Genomic DNA, 18225 nt, shown 5'->3' with positions numbered 1-18225 from the left:
AAGATAATGAAGAATTTATTTTTTTTTTCCAACCCCTTTAAAATAATGTTTTTTTTTTTTGTTTTTTTTATGCTATAATTTATATTTTTAAAAAATATAAATATTTATTATTATTATTATTTTTGTTATAAAACTACTTTTTTGTAAAAAAATAACATTTTTTTTATAATTTTTTAAATTAAAATTTGAGCTAAAAAATATATTTGCATCTTGTTTTTATTTTATTTATTTAAATTATTATTTTAAAAGATTAAGTGTGATGGAGAGATTTGAATATATGATGTTTTAGTCCGTAATATATATGTCTTAATATTAAGTCGGTCAAGTTTATTTTTTAAAAAATAAAATAAGATAATTATTTTATTTAAAATATAATGTTTTTAATAAAAAAATATTAAATTTTGTTTATAATGAAGACCGTGGTTGGAACTAAAAAATAGAGAGGATTCTGCACTATTATAAAAATGTTTCGTTCTCCTCTTCAACCGATGTGGAATCTCACGATCCTCCCATTTGAGGACCTTGCTGCCACAGACGTGAAATCTCACAGTCCACTCCCTTGAGAACCTAGCGTCCTTACTGTCACAATGCCCGATGTTTGGCTTTGATATTATTCATAACCTTTGAGGACCTTGCTGTCATAGATGTAGGATCTCACAGTCCACTCCCTTGAGAACCTAGCGTCCTTACTGTCACAACGCCCGATGTTTGGCTTTGATATTATTTATAACCTTTGAGGACCTTGTTGCCACAGATGTGGGATCTCACAGTCCACTCCCTTGAGAACCTAGCGTCCTTCCTGTCACAACGCCCGATGTTTGGCTTTCATATTATTTGTAACAGCCCAAGTCCACCATTAACAGAGATTGTTAGTTTTAGCATGTTACGTATCACCATCAGCCTCACTGTTTTAAACCACATCTGTTAGGGAGAAGCTTCCACATCCTTATAAGGAATGTTTTGTTCCTCCAACCGATGTGAGATTTCACAATCCACCCCTATTGGGTGCCCAACATCCTCGCTGACACACCGCCCACATCTAGCTTTAACACCATTTGTAACAACCCAAGTCCACCGCTAGCAGATATTGTTCGTTTTACCTGTTATGTATTGTCGTCTACCTCATGATTTTAAAACGCGTCTATCAGGAAGAGGCTTCCACACCCTTATAACAAATGTTTTGTTTCCTTCTCTAACCGGAGCGGATGTTGAGCCGAGAAAATCTAGAGGCCCAATAAGAGAAATGGCCCATAAGGAAACCATATAATGGGCTAATGGGCTATAGATAACTATACCATATATATTTTTTAATCTTAATATTAGATTAAAAAAAAGTACTAGAATTTAATATTTATTTAAATTCTTGAGTTTTTTTTTTTTTTTTTTTTAAATAATAATTTAATTTCGTGTAAATTCTTGATTTTTTAATCTAATTAGTAAAATTAAGGCTTTTTTTATGGTAAAAATTGGATTTTCTCCATTCTTTAGAACGACATGTCGCAGACTTACATCTGAAGACGATGCGTCGTTCATGTTTAATAGGACGCATTTCGGGGTTCAGAGGAAAAAGAGAGCGAGCTTCCATTGTCGCCCCGTCTCAGCCTCTCTCTCTCTCTCTCTCTGCCGCCCAAATTTCCGGTTTCCGCCTCGAGATTTTTCGTCTCCGAAGAAGAAGAACGGTCGCTGCAACAATTTTAAGAAGAAGAAGAAGAAGAATTGAAGGGATAAAGTTTGCGAGAGAAAGAGGAAGGGGAAGATGAAGACGACCAAAGGAGGTAAGGTGATGAACCCTACGGATGCTTATCGAAAGGAGCTTCGCAAGAAGGAATTGAAACGGGTAAATTGCTTCTCAGACCATTAATTTTGGAAGTTTTCGCTCCTCAGTGAACTCCTTAGTTCCACCAATTCATCTCATTGCTGCCTTCTTCCTTCAATCCTTGTTTGTGTTCATCTTTTTGTGTTGGTGCTGTGATTTCTGTTTATCGCCTTCTCTTTTTGCTAGCAATTGAAATTGATTGGATACAGTAGCTCGGTTGGATGTATTTAGGGATTTGCCAATCCATTTCTGAAGGATTGTGCCTGCATTTAGATTGAGGGTTTTAGATAAGTGAGATATCACAAGATTCTTCTGTTATTGTCCCAAAACTGTTGCATTTTGGAAGATTGGGACTGAATAGATAATCTTCTTGTGTTGCAGAAAGTTTACTTTTAATGTAGCGAAACTGGATCAAAGTTGCTATCTCTGATGTTCTTACTCCATTTACATTTCCTTTGAGAAGGGATGTTTCATTATTGATAATGAAATTGAGAAGTTTATTGGGGTTTTCTTGTGGTAAGGAGTATGTAAAGAAGGAGATGGCCTTCTCATTCATTGGAACATTGTCGGTATGTTCTTGGAGTTGCAGGGCCTAGATATTGTCACTGATTGATGGTTGACAACTAGAAATCAATTTTGAAGTAGTTTTTAACGGTCCAAGCCCATCCCACTCCACTAATCGATATTGTCCGCTTTGCCCCGTTACGTATATGTTAGGGAGAGGTTTCTACACTCTTATAAAGAATGTTTCGTTCCCTTCTCCAACCGATGTGGGATCTCACAATCCACCCCCTTCGGGGCCCAGCATCCTCGTTGACACTCGTTCCCCTCTCCAATCGATGTGGGATCTCATAATCCACCCCCCTTCGGGGCTCAACGTCTTCTCTGGCACACCACTCGGTACCTAGCTCTAATACCATTTGTAACAACACAAGCCCACCTCTAGTAAATATTGTCCACTTTGACCCGTTACATATCGCAGTCAGCCTCACAGTTTTAAAACTTGTATGCTAGGGAGAGGTTTCCACACTCTTAGAAAGAATGTTTCGTACCCCTCTCCAACCGATGTGGGATCTCACAATCCACCTCGTTTCGAGGCCTAGTGTTCTCGCTGGCACTCGTTCTCCTCTCCAATCGATGTGGGATCTCATAATCCACCCCCCTTCGGGGCTCAGCGTCCTCTCTGGCACACCGCTCGGTACCTAACTCTAATACCATTTGTAACAACCCAAGCCCACCGCTAGTAAATATTGTCCACTTTGACCCGTTACATATCGCAGTCAGCCTCCCAATTTTAAAACATGTATGCTAGGGAGAGGTTTCCACACTCTTAGAAAGAATGTTTCGTTTCCTTCTCCAACTGATTTGGGATCTCACAATCCACCCTCTTCTAGACCTAGCATCCTCCAAGGTGGGATCTCACATAGTTCCTCTTGGACTTATTTAACTTGGTATTAGACTCATATGGTAGTAAGTAATAGTAAGATCAGGTTTTGGAAAGATTCTTGGTATCATGACATTAAATTTAAGCTTTGTGCATTTATGGAATTTAGAACTTTGGAGGTTGAAGTTATTGGTGCATAAGAGCAAAAACTAAATCTTTTTATGAACCATGTAAATCCCCTTACAGTTTGCCTTTTTTTTTTTTTTTGGTTATTAGTGTTTTTGTGATGTGATTGTCCATGATTGGATTCAAATAAATAACCTCTAATAACAATTGTTAATGCATGCGTACCAGAATAAGAAAGAGAGGAAAAAGGTAAGGGAGGTGGGAATTTTGAAGAAAGATCCTGATACAATCAAGGAGCAAATTCAAAAGTTGGAAATAATGAGTAAGTTGCAATTTTTATGAACTCTATTAACTTTCTTCAGGTTTCTTTGTTGATTTGAGAGGCCTATTTTCTTATCTTGGTTCCTCGTGATCAACGTCAAGATGTTTATCTCTTTGGTTTCTATGCAGAGGCCGATGGTGCACTCGATAAAGCTAGAAAGCACAAGAAAAGGCAGTTGGAAGATACTCTTAATCTTGTATTAAAGAAGAGGAAGGTAATTTTGCATCTAATAACTTCTCGAGAGATTTTATCCATAAAAGTTATTTTGTGTAACAGCCCAAGCCTACCGCTACCAGATATTGTCCTCTTTGGGCTTTCCCTTTCGAGATTCCCCTCAAGGTTTTTAAAACGTGTTTGCTAGGGAGAGGTTTCCACACTCTTATAAAGAATGCTTCGTTCCCCTCTCCAATCGATGTGAGATTTCACAATTCACCTCCCTTCAGGGCTCAGCATCCTTGCTGACATTCGTTCCTCTCTCCAATCGATGTGGAATCTTACATTTTGTCACTAAGATTTAAGACATAACTGTTATGGAGAGTGAGAACTGATCCCCTGTAATGATATGATTATTTATTGAAACACACACATTCATGTTAACTTTACGTAAGTTTTTTTCTGTTCCACCTATGGTCTTGTACTTGCGCTCTATGGGTATGTTGCAACCACTATGCAAGCTAAGCATCCAATATATTCAACTTCGTGGTTTTCCTTTAGTTTGCACATTGACAGCAAGCTTTGATCCCAACAATCATCTTGCAATTCTCTCTTGGACAGGAATATGAAGAGAAGATGAAGGAAAAGGGTGAGGTCCCAGTTATGTTCAGGTATGAAAGGCTATCTTACACTTAAACTGCTTTTGCTCTTCATGCTGTTAAATCCGAAAAATACTATGGTTTATATTCAAGCACTGTTTTTTTTGTCTTGGTCAGTCATTTGGGACCTCCAAGAAGACGAACAGCTGAAGAGGAAGAAGAGAGAGCGAAACATCCGAATCCTGAAGTGAGCAAACTCTAATTGATTATCTGGCCATTTATATCATTCCTTGCGTTGTGTTGCGTTCCTGGATTTAAATTTGATACTTTTCTGCCATTTCAGGACTCTGTTTACTACCACCCCACACTAAATCCCACTGGAGCTCCACCACCTGGGAAGCCTCCAATGTTTAAATCATCAATCGGTAAGTTAACTTCCACTTCGATCTTGCAGGAAAGCAGAAATTTACGGGGCGTTTTTATGATTTGATGTTTCACTGAATTTTTTGTCTGAATACATAGGACCAAGAGCTCCTCTGTCTGATGCTTCTACAAGTGGTGTTGCATCATCCTCAAACATGGAGCCAGAGGATGTTCCCTTGGCTGTACCTCCACCTCCCCCACCCCCTCCTTTGCCAGAATCTGCTAACATGGGCTCTGCTGATGGTTCAGCTCCACTTGATTCTTTACCTCTACCTCCTCCTCCGCCGTTGCCACCTAAGCCTGTAACATCAAACATAGGTTTACAATCGTTGCCTCCACCACCTCCTGGACCTCCACCAAGGGAACAAATTGCTGGTCGCCCTCCCTTTATGCTGCCTCCATCTTTGCAGCAGTCAACTATGATGCACCCTCCTGGATCCAGCGAAGGTGAAAAGGATAGAAGTCGGCCTGCATTTTTGGACGATTCAACCTCCAAGGGGCCAGCACAGGTAATCTCTTTGTTTAACTTCTCCTTCATGGAATGGAACTGAAAGTGGCTGAGGTTCACTCACTACACCATGTGAGATAAGTTAACTAACCTGGGTCCTGGTTCTTTACTTGACTTGTCTGTGCGTAGAAAAAAAGCTATATGCATGTTGTATATCTTTAGTTACATAAGCTGTAAGTACTTATCTATAATAACTGTTTGCAAGCTAACATTCTTATTGGTCTCCTTCATTTAGGTGCCGACTACTCTCCCGCCACCTCCTCCCCCACCTGGGATGCCTCTAAAGTCTGCAAACGATCATTCCGAAGGCGTATCAGGTGACGAGGAGACAAATAATTCTTCAGTGGCTAAAGACGTTTCTAAACTGGTTCCTCCTCCTCCACCTCCAAGACCTCCTCCAGTACCTGGGCCTTCATTGATACCAACCTTGCATCCCGATGTATTACCCCCTGGAATTTCTCGATTTCCCCCACCTCCACCTCCGCCAGATATGCGGTCAACATTATCTCAACCTGGACTCCCGCTCCCGCCCGGAATGATGGTCCCGTTAATGGCAAGGCCTCCATTTGGGCCTCCCCTTGGACCTCCACCCATGATGAGACCACCTCTTCCTCCTGGCCCTCCTCCCACTTTTCATGAGGATGACCATAACCTACATATGCCACCTGTCCCTCAAAAGCCCTCGTATGTTAAATCTGCTGCGTCGACTGTTGTTAAGCGTCCACTAGCTCAGCATACTCCAGAACTTACAGCAATGGTAAGATGTCTTAATATGCTTGTCTGGTGCAATTTGACTCTAAAAATGTGCTGTCATTGATACTAGGAATGCTAGGGTACACCATTGCCATCGCTTAGTTCCACAAACTTTCCCTTCATTAGCGAGTTTAATATAAAATATTCCAAGCTGGCAGCTGTTGTATATGGCTGCTGGCAAGCTCTCAGGGAATGGATACTATTTGCTAAAGATGACAAGGAAATATATTACAAGAAGATAACTATAACTTATAATTAGCCACCTACTTAAACTAAACTAATTAGATTTATAATTTGGTTGTCTGCTTTCGTAGCTTGAATCTTTGATTTCAACCCAACTTAAGTAAAATTTCTTTAATAACTTCATTATTAGCGAAGAGCATTTAGAAGAAGGTACATGTTTTGAAATGTATCACAAAAAGGGAGTGAATTGGGGGCTGGTCAAGGGCAATTCATGCTTTCATGCCCGAAAAAGGAATTTTCGGGCAGTTCCGCCCTTGACAAGTGTTCAAGCTACCTGAATATGGAGGTAAGGATAAATTTATGATGTTGTTACTATACATGAAATTTATACGTTGAGATGTGTTTGTCTAAGCAGTTCTACCTAAACCAACATGTAGCTTTGGTCCATAGCATTTGGGAATTAGAAAGCTTCACTATACAATTTATCTTAATCTGCTCTAACCTCAGGAATATCTTGCAAACTTATACTATGTCACTTATTCAGGTTCCGGCATCAGTGAGAGTAAGAAGAGAGATTGCAGCACCGAAAGCGAAACCGAAGCCTTCTCCATCAACTGCAGCAGCACCATCCATTCCCACAGCTTCTATTGTAGGGAAACCGGAGTTGGTCAGCTCCTCATCAGCCCCTAAGAAACAGAGTATTGACGACTCATATATGGCATTTTTGGAGGACATGAAAGCCCTCGGCGCTCTTGATGGATGAGACGTTGAATCAGTTTATATTGGAAGAAAGGAGGAGAAACAAATGGCTTGTACGAACTTACTTGAACCGGTTCACTCTACAGATGGTCGAACTGTCCTCGAGCTCTAAAGAAACCGAACTGAGGGCAGATTTGGGGATCATCATTGCCTCTGTCTCTTCAAGGTTTGCTTTGCCGCATCATATGAGGTTAACATATACCTGCATTAGTGGTACTGCTGCATTTCTTGATAGGGGCATTAACTTAGGCCTTGTATTGTGTCATGTAGACAGTCTTATACTTTGGAAAAATTGGAAAAATTGGAAAAATTGGAAATTGTTCATCAGATTCTATTTCGAATAGATGCCAAGCTAATCTTACCCTTACTTTCTGGGGCTTGCTACTGATCGTTGTCAAGGAAGCTTGGCCTCGTTATTTCATTGAAGCAATTGAAGCAGCTCTGGATTTCTCTCTTAAATCTATCTGTTAAGATAAACAATTCAGATAAAAATTAGAGAATTTATTTTCCAGATTTGATACATGTGAGTGAATTCTTTTCGAATCAATATTTTTTTTTCGGATTCTTTTCTTCGATCACCCAAAGAAAAATGAAAAACTCACACGTTCCACACAAGTACACAAGTCCACAGTCGAGGTGTTGAACTAACGTGCAAGGAGCATACTTGGTGTGGTGTTTTTGTCATCAACATGTTTTTACACTCGAGTCTATGGCTAGACCAGGTGGAGCTAAGTCTTATATATCACTTTTTATGTCCAACATGTTTAACACGTACGTCAGTGTTTAGATCGAGGGTGTCAAGCTAATAGACTTTACAACATTAACATGTTCATTAATGTGACCTGGCTAGATAATCCTACCCCTAATATAATTGGCTAGAATTAACTTACCCTTTCAACTTGCCTACAACATGAACGAATCATCATTAGCTCATCATCACGATCTTACTTGGACTTTCACCAAAAGAAAAAAGTAAAGACCACTACTAACCTTAGTGCTGAATAAAAAATTGTTGGGTCACCTCTCAAACCTTCCAAATGGCATAGAATATATAAATTTTGGATTCTTTTGTTTAACCTGAAACAAGTGCATGTGGACAAATTATGAATAACAATCACAATAATTCTACTAAAACGTGCTGTATAAATGAGAAACACAAACTAGAATTGGTGTTAGCGAAACCGATGAAGAAAATGATTCTAGAGGGACTATGACCGCTTAGACCAAAGAAGTTTGAGGTAATAACACGCTGTGATACCCTTAGATGTTACGGGTCATACACGCGCTACACTGATGTATTCAACGAGTCTATAGCTTTGGCCGACAGGCCCGAGTAATCTTTGAAATTTCATCGTGATGAGGATAGACCATTGCAATTGTTGGTCTTCAACAAAAAATTCTTAATAAGTGCGAGTCATTAGCTCGCGTTGACTACGTCCCTGTCCTTTGTACACATGGTGGGTCGCTCATGCTCCTACCATACCCATTTTGATTTCTAACTTTTCCCTTTCGCCACTTCCAACCCATCATTACGATTCTTGTTTTCCCATTAATAAATCCAAGTGGGTTCCTCTAAAATTTGAAACTTTTGTCCTTTCGGTTCACTTTTTGGTGGAGTTAGGTTCGGAAACCATTGATTGGAGCTATGGCGACGAATTCCATTCAACGGGTAGCCTTATCCGACTTGAATTTCTTTCTCAGAACCAGTGGGTTTCTCAACAACCGTATTCAATCCGACAGCAAATGCAAGTAAAGTCAACGAAACAGGTTTTCAATATCCATTAATAAAAGAAGCTGTGATATATTTGACCTATAATATTCATATGATTCGAAGGAAACATGTCGAGATCTTGAAGGGGATCCAAAGACACAGACAGTGGGTTTTCAAAATGGGATTAAACAAAGTCTAAGGGTATGAGATTTTGAAGTCAGTCATGGCCACCATGTTGTCTTTTCTTTTAGCTTGAAATGCTGACTGACAGCCCTTTTAGACTATTTACAATCTCTCTACCGTATGCCCTGGTTTTCCTGAGCTTATCCCAAGGGATGGACTGAAGAACATCTCTTTCCTCTCTCTCTCTCTAGCTCTCTCTGTTCTTCATCTATTTGGGGCTATGGGGCGTTTCATTGGGTTCATCCTCTTCCTCTGTGGGCTTCTGCTGCTTGTTCATCCTACAGTTTCACTTCCCTTGTGCTCTGATTCAAGTAGGTTCTTCTTCTTCTCTTTTACTTGGTTTAATGTTTACTTATTCTACTGAAAACCCTTTTCTCTGTAGCGGCGCCCTCTACTTTGAACTCTACGTTGGAGTTTTGTCCTTATAAGGGGAGTGTTTGCTGCAACTCTACACAAGATGGCAATATACAGAGACAATTCCAAGGGATGAACATTTCTGATCCTGCTTGTTCTTCCCTTGTTAAATCCATTGTCTGTGCGGTAAGCCTTGTTGATCCCTAAAGCAACTTATATTAATGCTTAGTGTGTAGCCTGTTTGCTTGATGCTTTTGGGGAGGTTCTATAGGAACTATGTCATGATAAGATAATAGCTAAATGATTTCTAAAGAGACTGGTTTCTGCTATCTCTCTTTTCACCTGTTCTTCCACTGCGCACACCGCCTGGTGACTGGCTCTGGTACCATTTGTAACAGCTTAAGCCCACCGCTAGTAGATATTGTCCGCTTTGGCTTGTTACGTATCACCGTCAGCCTCACTGTTTTAAAATGTGTCCTCTAGGGAGAGGCTTTCACATCCTTATAAGGAATGCTTCGTTCCCTTATCCAACCGATGTGGGATCTCACAATCCACCCTCCTTGGGGACTCAGCGTCCTTGCTAGCATACCACCCGGTGACTGGCTCTGATACCATTTGTAACAGCCCAAGCCCACCGCTAGTAGATATTGTCCGCTTTGGCTCGTTATGTATTGCTGTTAGCCTCAAGGTTTTAAAACGCGTCTAATTAGGGAGAGGTTTCCACACCCTTATAAAGAATGCTTTGTTCCCTTATCCAACTGATGTGGGGTCTCACAATCCACCCCCCTTGGGGAACCAGCGTCCTCGCTGGCACACCACCTGGTGACCTGCTTTGATACCATTTGTAACAGCTCAAGCCCACCGCTAGTAGATATTGTTCGCTTTGGCTCGTTACGTATCGCTGTCAGCCTCACGGTTTTAAAACGGGTCTACTAGGGAGATGTTTCCACACTCTTATATGGAATGCTTCGTTCTCCTCTTCAACCGATGTGAGATCTCACAATCCACCCCTCTTGGGGACGCTTGACCGAACGTCTTCGCTGGCACATCGCCTGGGACCGACTCTGATACCATTTACAATAGCTCAAGCTCACCACTAGTAGCTATTGTCCGCTTTTTGCTCGTTACGTATCGCCTTTAGCTTCACTATTTTAAAACGCGTTTGTCAGAGAGAAGTTTCCACAGCTTTATAAAGAATGCTTCGTTCCCCTCTCCAACCGACGTAGGATCTCACATTCTAGTATTTCTACATTTGTTTACAATAAGGATTCACCTTTAGTTTATATGGTAGACTGATTGGACTTGTTTGATGATCATCTTGGATACTTATTACTTGTGGTATCTGTATCTCTAACCTTTACCAAATTTGTCTTCCTTCTTATCATATCTACAGAGGTGTGATCCATTTTCGGGAGATCTATATATAGTCAATTCCACGCCTAGATCAGTTCCTCTTCTTTGCAACTCAACTTCAGAAAATTCACCACAATCCAACCAAGCAGCCACTGACTTCTGCTCTACAGTATGGGATACATGCCAAAATATCACCATTGTCAACTCCCCCTTTGCCCCTTCTTTACAGGGTCGAGCGGGAGTACCGACTAACTCGAGTACTAGCAAGCTCTCGGATCTCTGGCTGTCGAAAACCGACTTTTGCAATGCATTTGGAGGAGCATCCACTGAAGAATCAGTCTGCTTTGTTGGTGAACCTGTTTCCCTTAACAATACCAAACTTCCTAGCCCTCCACATGGCCTATGTCTTGAGAAAATTGGAAATGGATCTTACCTGAACATGGTGGCTCATCCTGATGGATCTAATCGTGCATTCTTCTCTAACCAAGCAGGCAAGGTTTGGTTAGCAACTATTCCCAAGATGGGGTCAGGAGGAGTGTTGGGGCTCGACGAATCGAAACCGTTCGTAGATTTAACCGATGTAGTTAACTTAGATACTCAATTTGGCATGATGGGGCTTGCATTTCATCCAAATTTTGCACAAAATGGAAGGTTTTTTGCTTCTTTCAATTGTGACAAAGTTAAGTGGCCAGGGTGTTCTGGAAGATGTTCTTGTAATTCTGACGTTAATTGTGATCCTTCTAAACTACCATCTGATAGCGGATCCCAACCGTGTCAGCATCAAAGTGTTGTTGCAGAGTACACTGTAAATGGCAGTGCATCCCAGCCTTCATTGGTATAAATCTCTAAACACTTAGCTTATTTTTGAATGCTTTCTGGGTTTAAGCTTGTGGGATCAAATGGAATATCAATTCTTATTTTCAGGCAACAACTGCAAAACCAACAGAAGTGAGAAGAATAATCACAATTGGTCTTCCTTTTACCTCTCGTCATGCAGGACAGATACTCTTTGGGGAAGATGGGTACCTTTACTTCATGATGGGCGATGGCGGCGGTCAAGGTGGTGATCCTTACAACTTTTCCCAGAACAAGAAGTCGTTGCTTGGAAAGATTATGAGGCTTGATATCAATAACATTCCAAGTAAGTCATAATATATCATTGTGGAGGTCCGTGATTCATAACATGGTATCAGAGTCATGCCTTTTAATTTAGTCATGTAGTGTCGAACAAAGGAATTGCTAGCCAAAGGGTGTCCTTTGTTTGAAGTCTCCAAAGAAAAGAGTCGAGCCTCGATTAAGGGGAGACTCTTTGAGGGCTACATAGGCCTCAGGGGTGGCTCTATAGTGTACTTTATTCGAGGGGAGGATTGTTGAGGGTTGTTGGGAGAGTGTCTCACATTGGCTAATTAAGGGGATGGTCATGAGTTTATAAGTATGAAATACATCTTCATTGGTACGAGGTCTTTTTGGAGAATCCTAAAGCAAATCCATAAGAGCTTATGCTCAAAGTGGACAATATCATACTATTGTGGAGGTCCGTGATTCTTAACATGGTATCAGAGCCATGTCCTTTAACTTAGCCATGTCAATAGAATTCTCAAGTGTCGAACAAAGAAATTGCTAACCTCGAAGTGGAGTGAAAAGTGACTTAAGTGTCGAACAAAGGGTGTACTTCGTTCAAGGGCTCCAAAGAAAGGAGTTGAGCCTCGATTAAAGGGAGACTGTTTGAGAGCTACATAGGCCTCAGGGGTGGCTCTATAGTGTACTTTATTCGAGGGGAGGATTGTTAAGGGTTGTTGGGAGAGTGTCTCACATTGGCTAACTAAGGGGATGGTCATGAGTTTATAAGTATGAAATACATCTCCATTGGTACGAGGTCTTTTTGGAGAATCCTAAAGCAAATCCATGAGAGCTTATACTCAAAGTGGACAATATCATACTATTGTGGAGGTCCGTGATTCTTAACATGGTATCAGAGTCATGCCCTTTAACTTAGCCATGTCAATAGAATCCTCAAGTGTGAACAAAGAAATTGCTAGCCTCGAAGTAAGTGTCGAACAAAGGGTGTACTTTGTTCGAGGCTTCCAAAGAAAGGAGTCGAGCCTCGAGTAAGGGGAGGCTGGTCGAGGGCTACATAGGCCTCAGAGAGGCTCTATGGTGTACTTTGTTCGAGGGGAGGATTGTTGAATATTGTTGGGAGGGAGTCCCACATTGGCTAATTAACGGGATGATCATGGGTTTACAAGTAAAGAATACATCTCTATTGGTACGAGGCCTTTTGAGGAAACCAAAAGCAAAGCCACGGGAGCTTATACTCAAAGTGGACAATATCATATCATTGACGGTTCTCCGATACATTCAAACACGTGATTCCCCTCACACTGTTCTCATTTTTGTATGTACAGGTTCAGAAGACATTAATAAACTTGATCTATGGGGAAACTATTCTATTCCTAAAGACAACCCATTTGTTGAAGATCAAGGTGCACTGCCAGAGATATGGGCTTACGGATTGAGAAATCCCTGGCGCTGCAGTTTCGATTCAGAAAGACCTTCCTACTTCATGTGTGCAGATGTTGGGCAGGTTTGAACATCCCACTTACATTAGAATGTTCATAATGCTACTCATTTTGAACAACACTTCAAATAATTGCTATACCTGTTCTTACAGGATCGATTCGAAGAGGTGAACATCATCTCAAAGGGTGGAAACTATGGCTGGAGTGTTTATGAGGGTCCTCTTTTGTTTGTTCCAAATTCATCCCCTAAAGAATCCACACCTATAGATGCCATAAATCCAATCTTTCCTGTGATGGGCTACAACCATTCTTCCATAAACAAGAACACAGGTTCGGCATCGATAACAGGGGGTTATTTCTATCGGTCTAACACCGATCCGTGTTTGTACGGAAGGTATGTATGTTTATATGCATTCATAGTCTCTGAAATGACATTGTTCAGGACAATGCAAGTATTCATAGGCTCAATGTGTTCTTATTGAGCAGGTACTTGTATGCAGATTTGTATGCTTCTGCTATTTGGACAGGAACTGAAGCCCCAAAGAACAGTGGGAACTTTACCACAAATGATATTCCTTTCAGTTGTGCTCCTGATTCTCCCATACCTTGTAGTTCAACTCCAGGAAGCCCTCTTCCAGCTTTGGGTTATGTCTTTTCATTTGGTGAGGACAATGACAAGGACATTTACATTCTAACCAGCAGCGGAGTCTACAGGTTCGTCCCGCCAAGTCGTTGTAAATACACTTGCTCGTTGGAAAACGTAACAACAACAGTTGGAAGCTCGAGTCCAACGCCGTCGCCTCCGTCTCGAGCAAGTCGGTCAACGAACTCATGGAGCTGCCTGGTGCTCCTACTGCTGCTGCTTTTCACTTGTGGCTGACTACATGGTTGATATGGAAGGGCACTGGTATGTACTAATGGGAAGAAATCTGCTCTTTTTCTTCTTCTTTCTTTGGTTTCTTCCACTGATTTGAGTTTATCATAACTTAGTTGTTGTGTGAGATAGTTTTCTGGTTGAGATTTTGGGACAGGATTTGTTTTTGGTGAAGCTGTTAATTGTTGTTGTGGAACCTATAGAATGTATAATGTATAAGGCATCCATATCATAAGAGAATCACCCTCAAGATTTGCTCCAATAAGAAGTACTTTGTGCATTGTTATGGTTTAGAACTTGTTTTTAGTCCATAGAGGTTTAAAATTTTCAATATTACCATATCTTTGCCACTTCTTTGTTCTCCCATATCATATATAAGTTGGGATCTACGCGTAAGAATGAACGGTGTGAAGCATAGTTGTAAGATCCCACATCGGTGAGAGAGGGGAACAAAACATTTCTTATCTGAGTGTGGTATCCTTTCCCTGGTGAACTCATTTTAAAATCTTGAGAGGAAGTCTAAAGAGGACAATGACTGCTAGTTGCGGTGGCTTGGGCAAGGATGTGAAAGCCTCTCGGAAGCCTAAAGAGGACAATATCTGCTAGCAGTGATGACTTGGGCGAGGATGTGGAAACCTCTCGGAAGCCCATAGAGTACAATATTTGCTAGCTACGGTGACTTGGGCGAGGATGTGGAAACCTCTCGGAAACCCATAGAGTACAATATTTGCTAGCTACGGTGGCTTGGCTTGGGCGAGAATGTGGAAACCTCTTGGAAGTCTAAAGATGAGAATATCTGCTAGCTGCGGTGGCTTGGGCGAGAATGTGGAAACCTCTTGGAAGTCTAAAGATGAGAATATCTGCTAGCTGCGGTGGCTTGGGCGAGAATGTGGAAACCTCTCGGAAGCCCAATGAGGACAATATTTGCTAGCTACGATGGCTTGTGCGAGAATGTGGAAACCTCTTGGAAGTTCAAAGATGAGAATATTTGCTAGCTGCGGTGGCTTGGGTGAGGATGTGGAAAGCTCCCGGAAGCCCAAAGATTACAATTGATGAAGTTTTTGGAAGAAAATGAAACTACTTTTTTCCAAGGCTATTATGAACGGTTTGACAAGCAAGTACAAGGTGGTTAAATAAAGTTCGATGAAACTTTATTAGACACTATGATAGTTAAATATGAGATACTCATTCAAATCTAATTGAGACAATGCCAATTGGTTGGTTTGATCAATTGTTCAAATAAAGTTCTGTCATTTTTGTACGATGCTCGAAGTTCTCTCCACGTCAATTTCAGGTCAATCAGTTCATGTTACTAAACCTTCTAAATTGACAATCTTAGATTAACGTATATTAACATGTCGGTATTGAGCAAGACACGTTGACAATCATGTATATAATCTCACAAGCAAGTGACTAAATGCATCTCGAAGCTATATTTCTTAATATATTTATATCATAAGACACTAAATCCCAAACTTAACCAAATAAACATATAGATAGATTGAAGAAGAAAGATCTAACCATTTTCCTTCTTCATTGCTCATCACCATTTTCTTGCCTTGCTCCGCAAGCCAAAATCCTGACCAATCAGTCCACACTTTCAAGAACAGCTATTGATTTTGGAGACTCTTCTGATTTTTCTGCCCGTTTCTCTTCCTTTGTTGACTCAATCTCCGCCGCGCGCTTCAGCTCTTCCAGGCTACGAATCAACCTACGAAGCGAATTCTCAGCGACTTCTTGCCGGGATTTCGGCATGAGATTTTCTGCAACATCCGCCGGCGTGATTTTTGCTCCTTTGATAAGGTCTTGAATCTCCTCAAAAAGCTCATGTGTTTCGATGTTCAAGTAGTTCTTAGACAGTACTTTGAAGGCTTCAAAGGTGCAGTAAGAGAGCTCGATGTGTTTGTCCATTCGTCCACTTCGAATCAACGCTGGATCGAGCTTCTCCACGTGATTTGTGGTGAAAACGATCAGCCTCTCTCCGCCGCACGCCGACCAAATTCCGTCGATGAAATTCAGCAATCCAGACAGAGTCACTCTGCTTTTCACTTCTTCTTCTTCTTTCTTCAAATGTTCCTTAATTAGCTTCTCTTTCTCTTTCACTTTCTCCTCGTCTTTCGAGCTTCCTTCCTTCTTGATTTTCCTCTGCCCTGTGAGTTCCAGTGAACAATCGATGTCTTCGATAACGATTATCGATTTACTCGTCGTTTCAATTAGAAGCTTCCGAAGCTCTGTATTGTCCTTCACCGCCGTTAATTCCAAATCGTAAACGTCGTAGTTGAGCAAATTTGCCATGGCGGCTATCATCGTCGATTTCCCCGTCCCTGGCGGGCCGTACAGAAGGTAGCCTCGTTTCCAAGCTTTGCCGATTCGAGCGTAATAATCTTTGCTTTCCCTAAATGTGAGTAAATCTTCTACAATCTCTTGCTTCTTCTCTGGATCCATGGCGATTGTATCAAAGTTAGCAGGATGCTCGAAGTACACTTCGCTCCACATCGTCATTTGCCGGTGAATCGTCCATCGATTTCCAGTTCCATTAGTGTACAGCTTCCTCTGCCTTCGATTCACTTTGATTTCTCTACCTTCCTTCAGTACATGCTTCAAATACGATTCAGTTACAAGGCTTCGATGCTTCTTGTGAAATTTAAGTTGATAGTATCTCCGATCGGGCTCTGGATACAGAGAGGTAGATTTCTTTGCCGATCCAGTGATTTTGCTCAAAGTCCACCAGAATTCGGCGTTTTCATATTCATCGGTAATTTTTTCGTACTCGTCTATATTCAGTGAGAAATTGTTCTTGTTATCCCCGACCTCGGCTTTGAGTCTTTTCGCATCATCTGAAAGTTTAGTGCTCAGATAAGATTCAACCGCTGCGAAGGCTTTGCTTCGATTGAGGCGTTCGCCAAGGAATTCGTAGATTGCGATTCGAACGTACGGATTAGGATAGATGTAATCGATGAACTTGTTTAAATATCTATGGAGATATTGGCGGAGGTCGTGAGGACAGTACTGGCGGATGATCGTCCACGTGAACATGATCGTCGCGAGTGTAGAGCTTGTGGATGCCAAAAGCTCCGCTATCGTCGGCGGCCTCCTTCTGACTATCGCTCTGCTGTCGCGGCCGTCAGAGTCGTCGGAATTTGAGGTTCCATTCTTCTTCGACCTTGTAGAAGTGATATCCATGGAGTTACAGTACGTAAGCAGAGGACGAGAAGGAAGAAGAAGACGACGAGTTTGAAATTTTGGACAGTGTGAACGAAAACATTAAGCGCCACAATTTTATAGACAAATTAGCGACGTCATTACCTAATGCGTGACACGTGTCAGCCTCCGATTAGTGGAACTGCTTTTTGTTGACTCGTCGAAGTCTTTTATCGATGTGTATATATACATACCACACTACTTATTATTTTATTTTTATTGACCCGGTTCGATTTGGGTTGACTCAAAATTTTCCTCTTTGAACTAGCTCGGTTTGGTTCAGAAAAAATAACTCAATCCAACCCAATATTCTATGTAACCCTAACCTAGTTCATAAGGGTTAGGTTGGTCGGGTTTTTGGACTCGGTGACACCCCCTAAAAATTGTCATATCAGATATTGTCCATTATGCTTCGTTACATATCGTCATCAGTCTCATGATTTTAAAACGTGTCAACTTGGGAGAGGTTTCCACACCCTCGTAAGATTATAAAAAAATGCTTTGTTCCTCTCTCTAATTGATGTGAGATCTCATAAAATCCACCTTGAGTCCAACACGCCTATTGTTTAGCTCTAATACCTTTGGTAAGCTCAAGCTCACCCATAGTAGATATTGTCTGCTATGACCTGTTACGTACCGTCGTCAACCTTATGATTTTAAAACGCGTCTACAAATCTAGTAACCTAACATAGTTCATACAAGTTAGGTTGGTCGGGTTTTTTGACTCGATGACACCCCTAAAAATTGTCACATTAGATATTGTCCACTATGTTTCGTTATGAATCGTCATCAGTCTCACGATTTTAAAACGTGTCTAATAGGAAGAGTTTTCCATACTCTCATAAGGAATGTGTTGTTCCCCTCTCCGACCGATGTGAGATCTCACAATCCACCTTGAGCCCAGCACGCCTATTGTTTAGCTCTAATACCTTTTGTAACAGCTCAAACTCATCAATAGTAGATATTGTCTGCTATGACCTATTACGTACCACCGTCAACCTTAT

At 41.2% G+C, this 18225-nt stretch overlaps 3 protein-coding genes across 7 annotated transcripts; 2 read left to right on the top strand and 1 right to left on the bottom strand.

The window, feature by feature from the left end:
- Positions 1–1544: 1544 nt before the first annotated feature.
- Positions 1545–7393, top strand: LOC111801681 (protein EARLY FLOWERING 5). Of its 2 annotated transcripts, XR_015422388.1 has the most exons (10): positions 1545–1837; positions 3555–3648; positions 3777–3862; positions 4423–4472; positions 4578–4647; positions 4744–4825; positions 4923–5332; positions 5567–6088; positions 6458–6613; positions 6812–6950. XR_015422388.1 is itself a non-coding variant. In XM_023685780.2 (9 exons), exons 1-9 carry the CDS (start codon positions 1757–1759, stop codon positions 7028–7030), a joined length of 1614 nt encoding a protein of 537 aa, XP_023541548.2. In that variant the 5' UTR covers positions 1548–1756; the 3' UTR covers positions 7031–7393. The 2 variants fall into 2 exon arrangements, 1 of the variants encoding a protein (XP_023541548.2); XM_023685780.2 differs by lacking the exon at positions 6458–6613 and having other exon boundaries at positions 1548–1837; positions 6812–7393.
- Positions 7359–17335, bottom strand: LOC111801682 (AAA-ATPase At3g28580). 4 transcript variants are annotated; one of them, XR_015422390.1, is made up of 3 exons: positions 15542–17335; positions 7917–8103; positions 7359–7490 (listed from the first exon to the last, which is right to left on the bottom strand). XR_015422390.1 is itself a non-coding variant. In XM_087126788.1 (1 exon), the coding sequence occupies exon 1, from the start codon at positions 17201–17203 to the stop codon at positions 15608–15610; it is 1596 nt and encodes a 531-aa protein (XP_086982914.1). In that variant the 5' UTR covers positions 17204–17335; the 3' UTR covers positions 15439–15607. The 4 variants fall into 4 exon arrangements, 1 of the variants encoding a protein (XP_086982914.1); XR_015422389.1 differs by having other exon boundaries at positions 7385–7490; positions 8017–8103; XR_015422391.1 differs by lacking the exon at positions 7917–8103 and having other exon boundaries at positions 7373–7490.
- On the top strand, positions 8616–14316 carry LOC111801680 (HIPL1 protein). The gene is made up of 7 exons (XM_023685778.2): positions 8616–9231; positions 9303–9460; positions 10668–11462; positions 11552–11768; positions 13033–13211; positions 13299–13540; positions 13633–14316. Exons 1-7 carry the CDS (start codon positions 9141–9143, stop codon positions 14024–14026), a joined length of 2076 nt encoding a protein of 691 aa, XP_023541546.2. The 5' UTR covers positions 8616–9140; the 3' UTR covers positions 14027–14316.
- Positions 17336–18225: the final 890 nt, after the last annotated feature.

This window comes from Cucurbita pepo, chromosome 9 (assembly GCF_057944985.1).
Source record: "Cucurbita pepo subsp. pepo isolate OVF chromosome 9, ASM5794498v1, whole genome shotgun sequence".
Classification (NCBI taxonomy): Eukaryota; Viridiplantae; Streptophyta; class Magnoliopsida; order Cucurbitales; family Cucurbitaceae; genus Cucurbita; species Cucurbita pepo.
The sequence above is the reverse complement of the archived record's forward strand: the minus strand, read 5'-3'. Positions and strand labels throughout refer to the sequence as shown.

Coding starts and splice junctions, on each gene's coding strand:
- LOC111801681 (XM_023685780.2), top strand. CDS start 1,757: ATGAAGACGACCAAAGGAGGTAAGGTGATGAACCCTACGGATGCTTAT. Junction 3,649..3,776: donor TCAAAAGTTGGAAATAATGA/GTAAGTTGCAAT, acceptor GTTTCTATGCAG/AGGCCGATGGTGCACTCGAT. Junction 6,089..6,811: donor CTCCAGAACTTACAGCAATG/GTAAGATGTCTT, acceptor TCACTTATTCAG/GTTCCGGCATCAGTGAGAGT.
- LOC111801680 (XM_023685778.2), top strand. CDS start 9,141: ATGGGGCGTTTCATTGGGTTCATCCTCTTCCTCTGTGGGCTTCTGCTG. Junction 11,769..13,032: donor TGATATCAATAACATTCCAA/GTAAGTCATAAT, acceptor TTGTATGTACAG/GTTCAGAAGACATTAATAAA. Junction 13,541..13,632: donor GATCCGTGTTTGTACGGAAG/GTATGTATGTTT, acceptor CTTATTGAGCAG/GTACTTGTATGCAGATTTGT.
- LOC111801682 (XM_087126788.1), bottom strand. CDS start 17,203: ATGGATATCACTTCTACAAGGTCGAAGAAGAATGGAACCTCAAATTCC.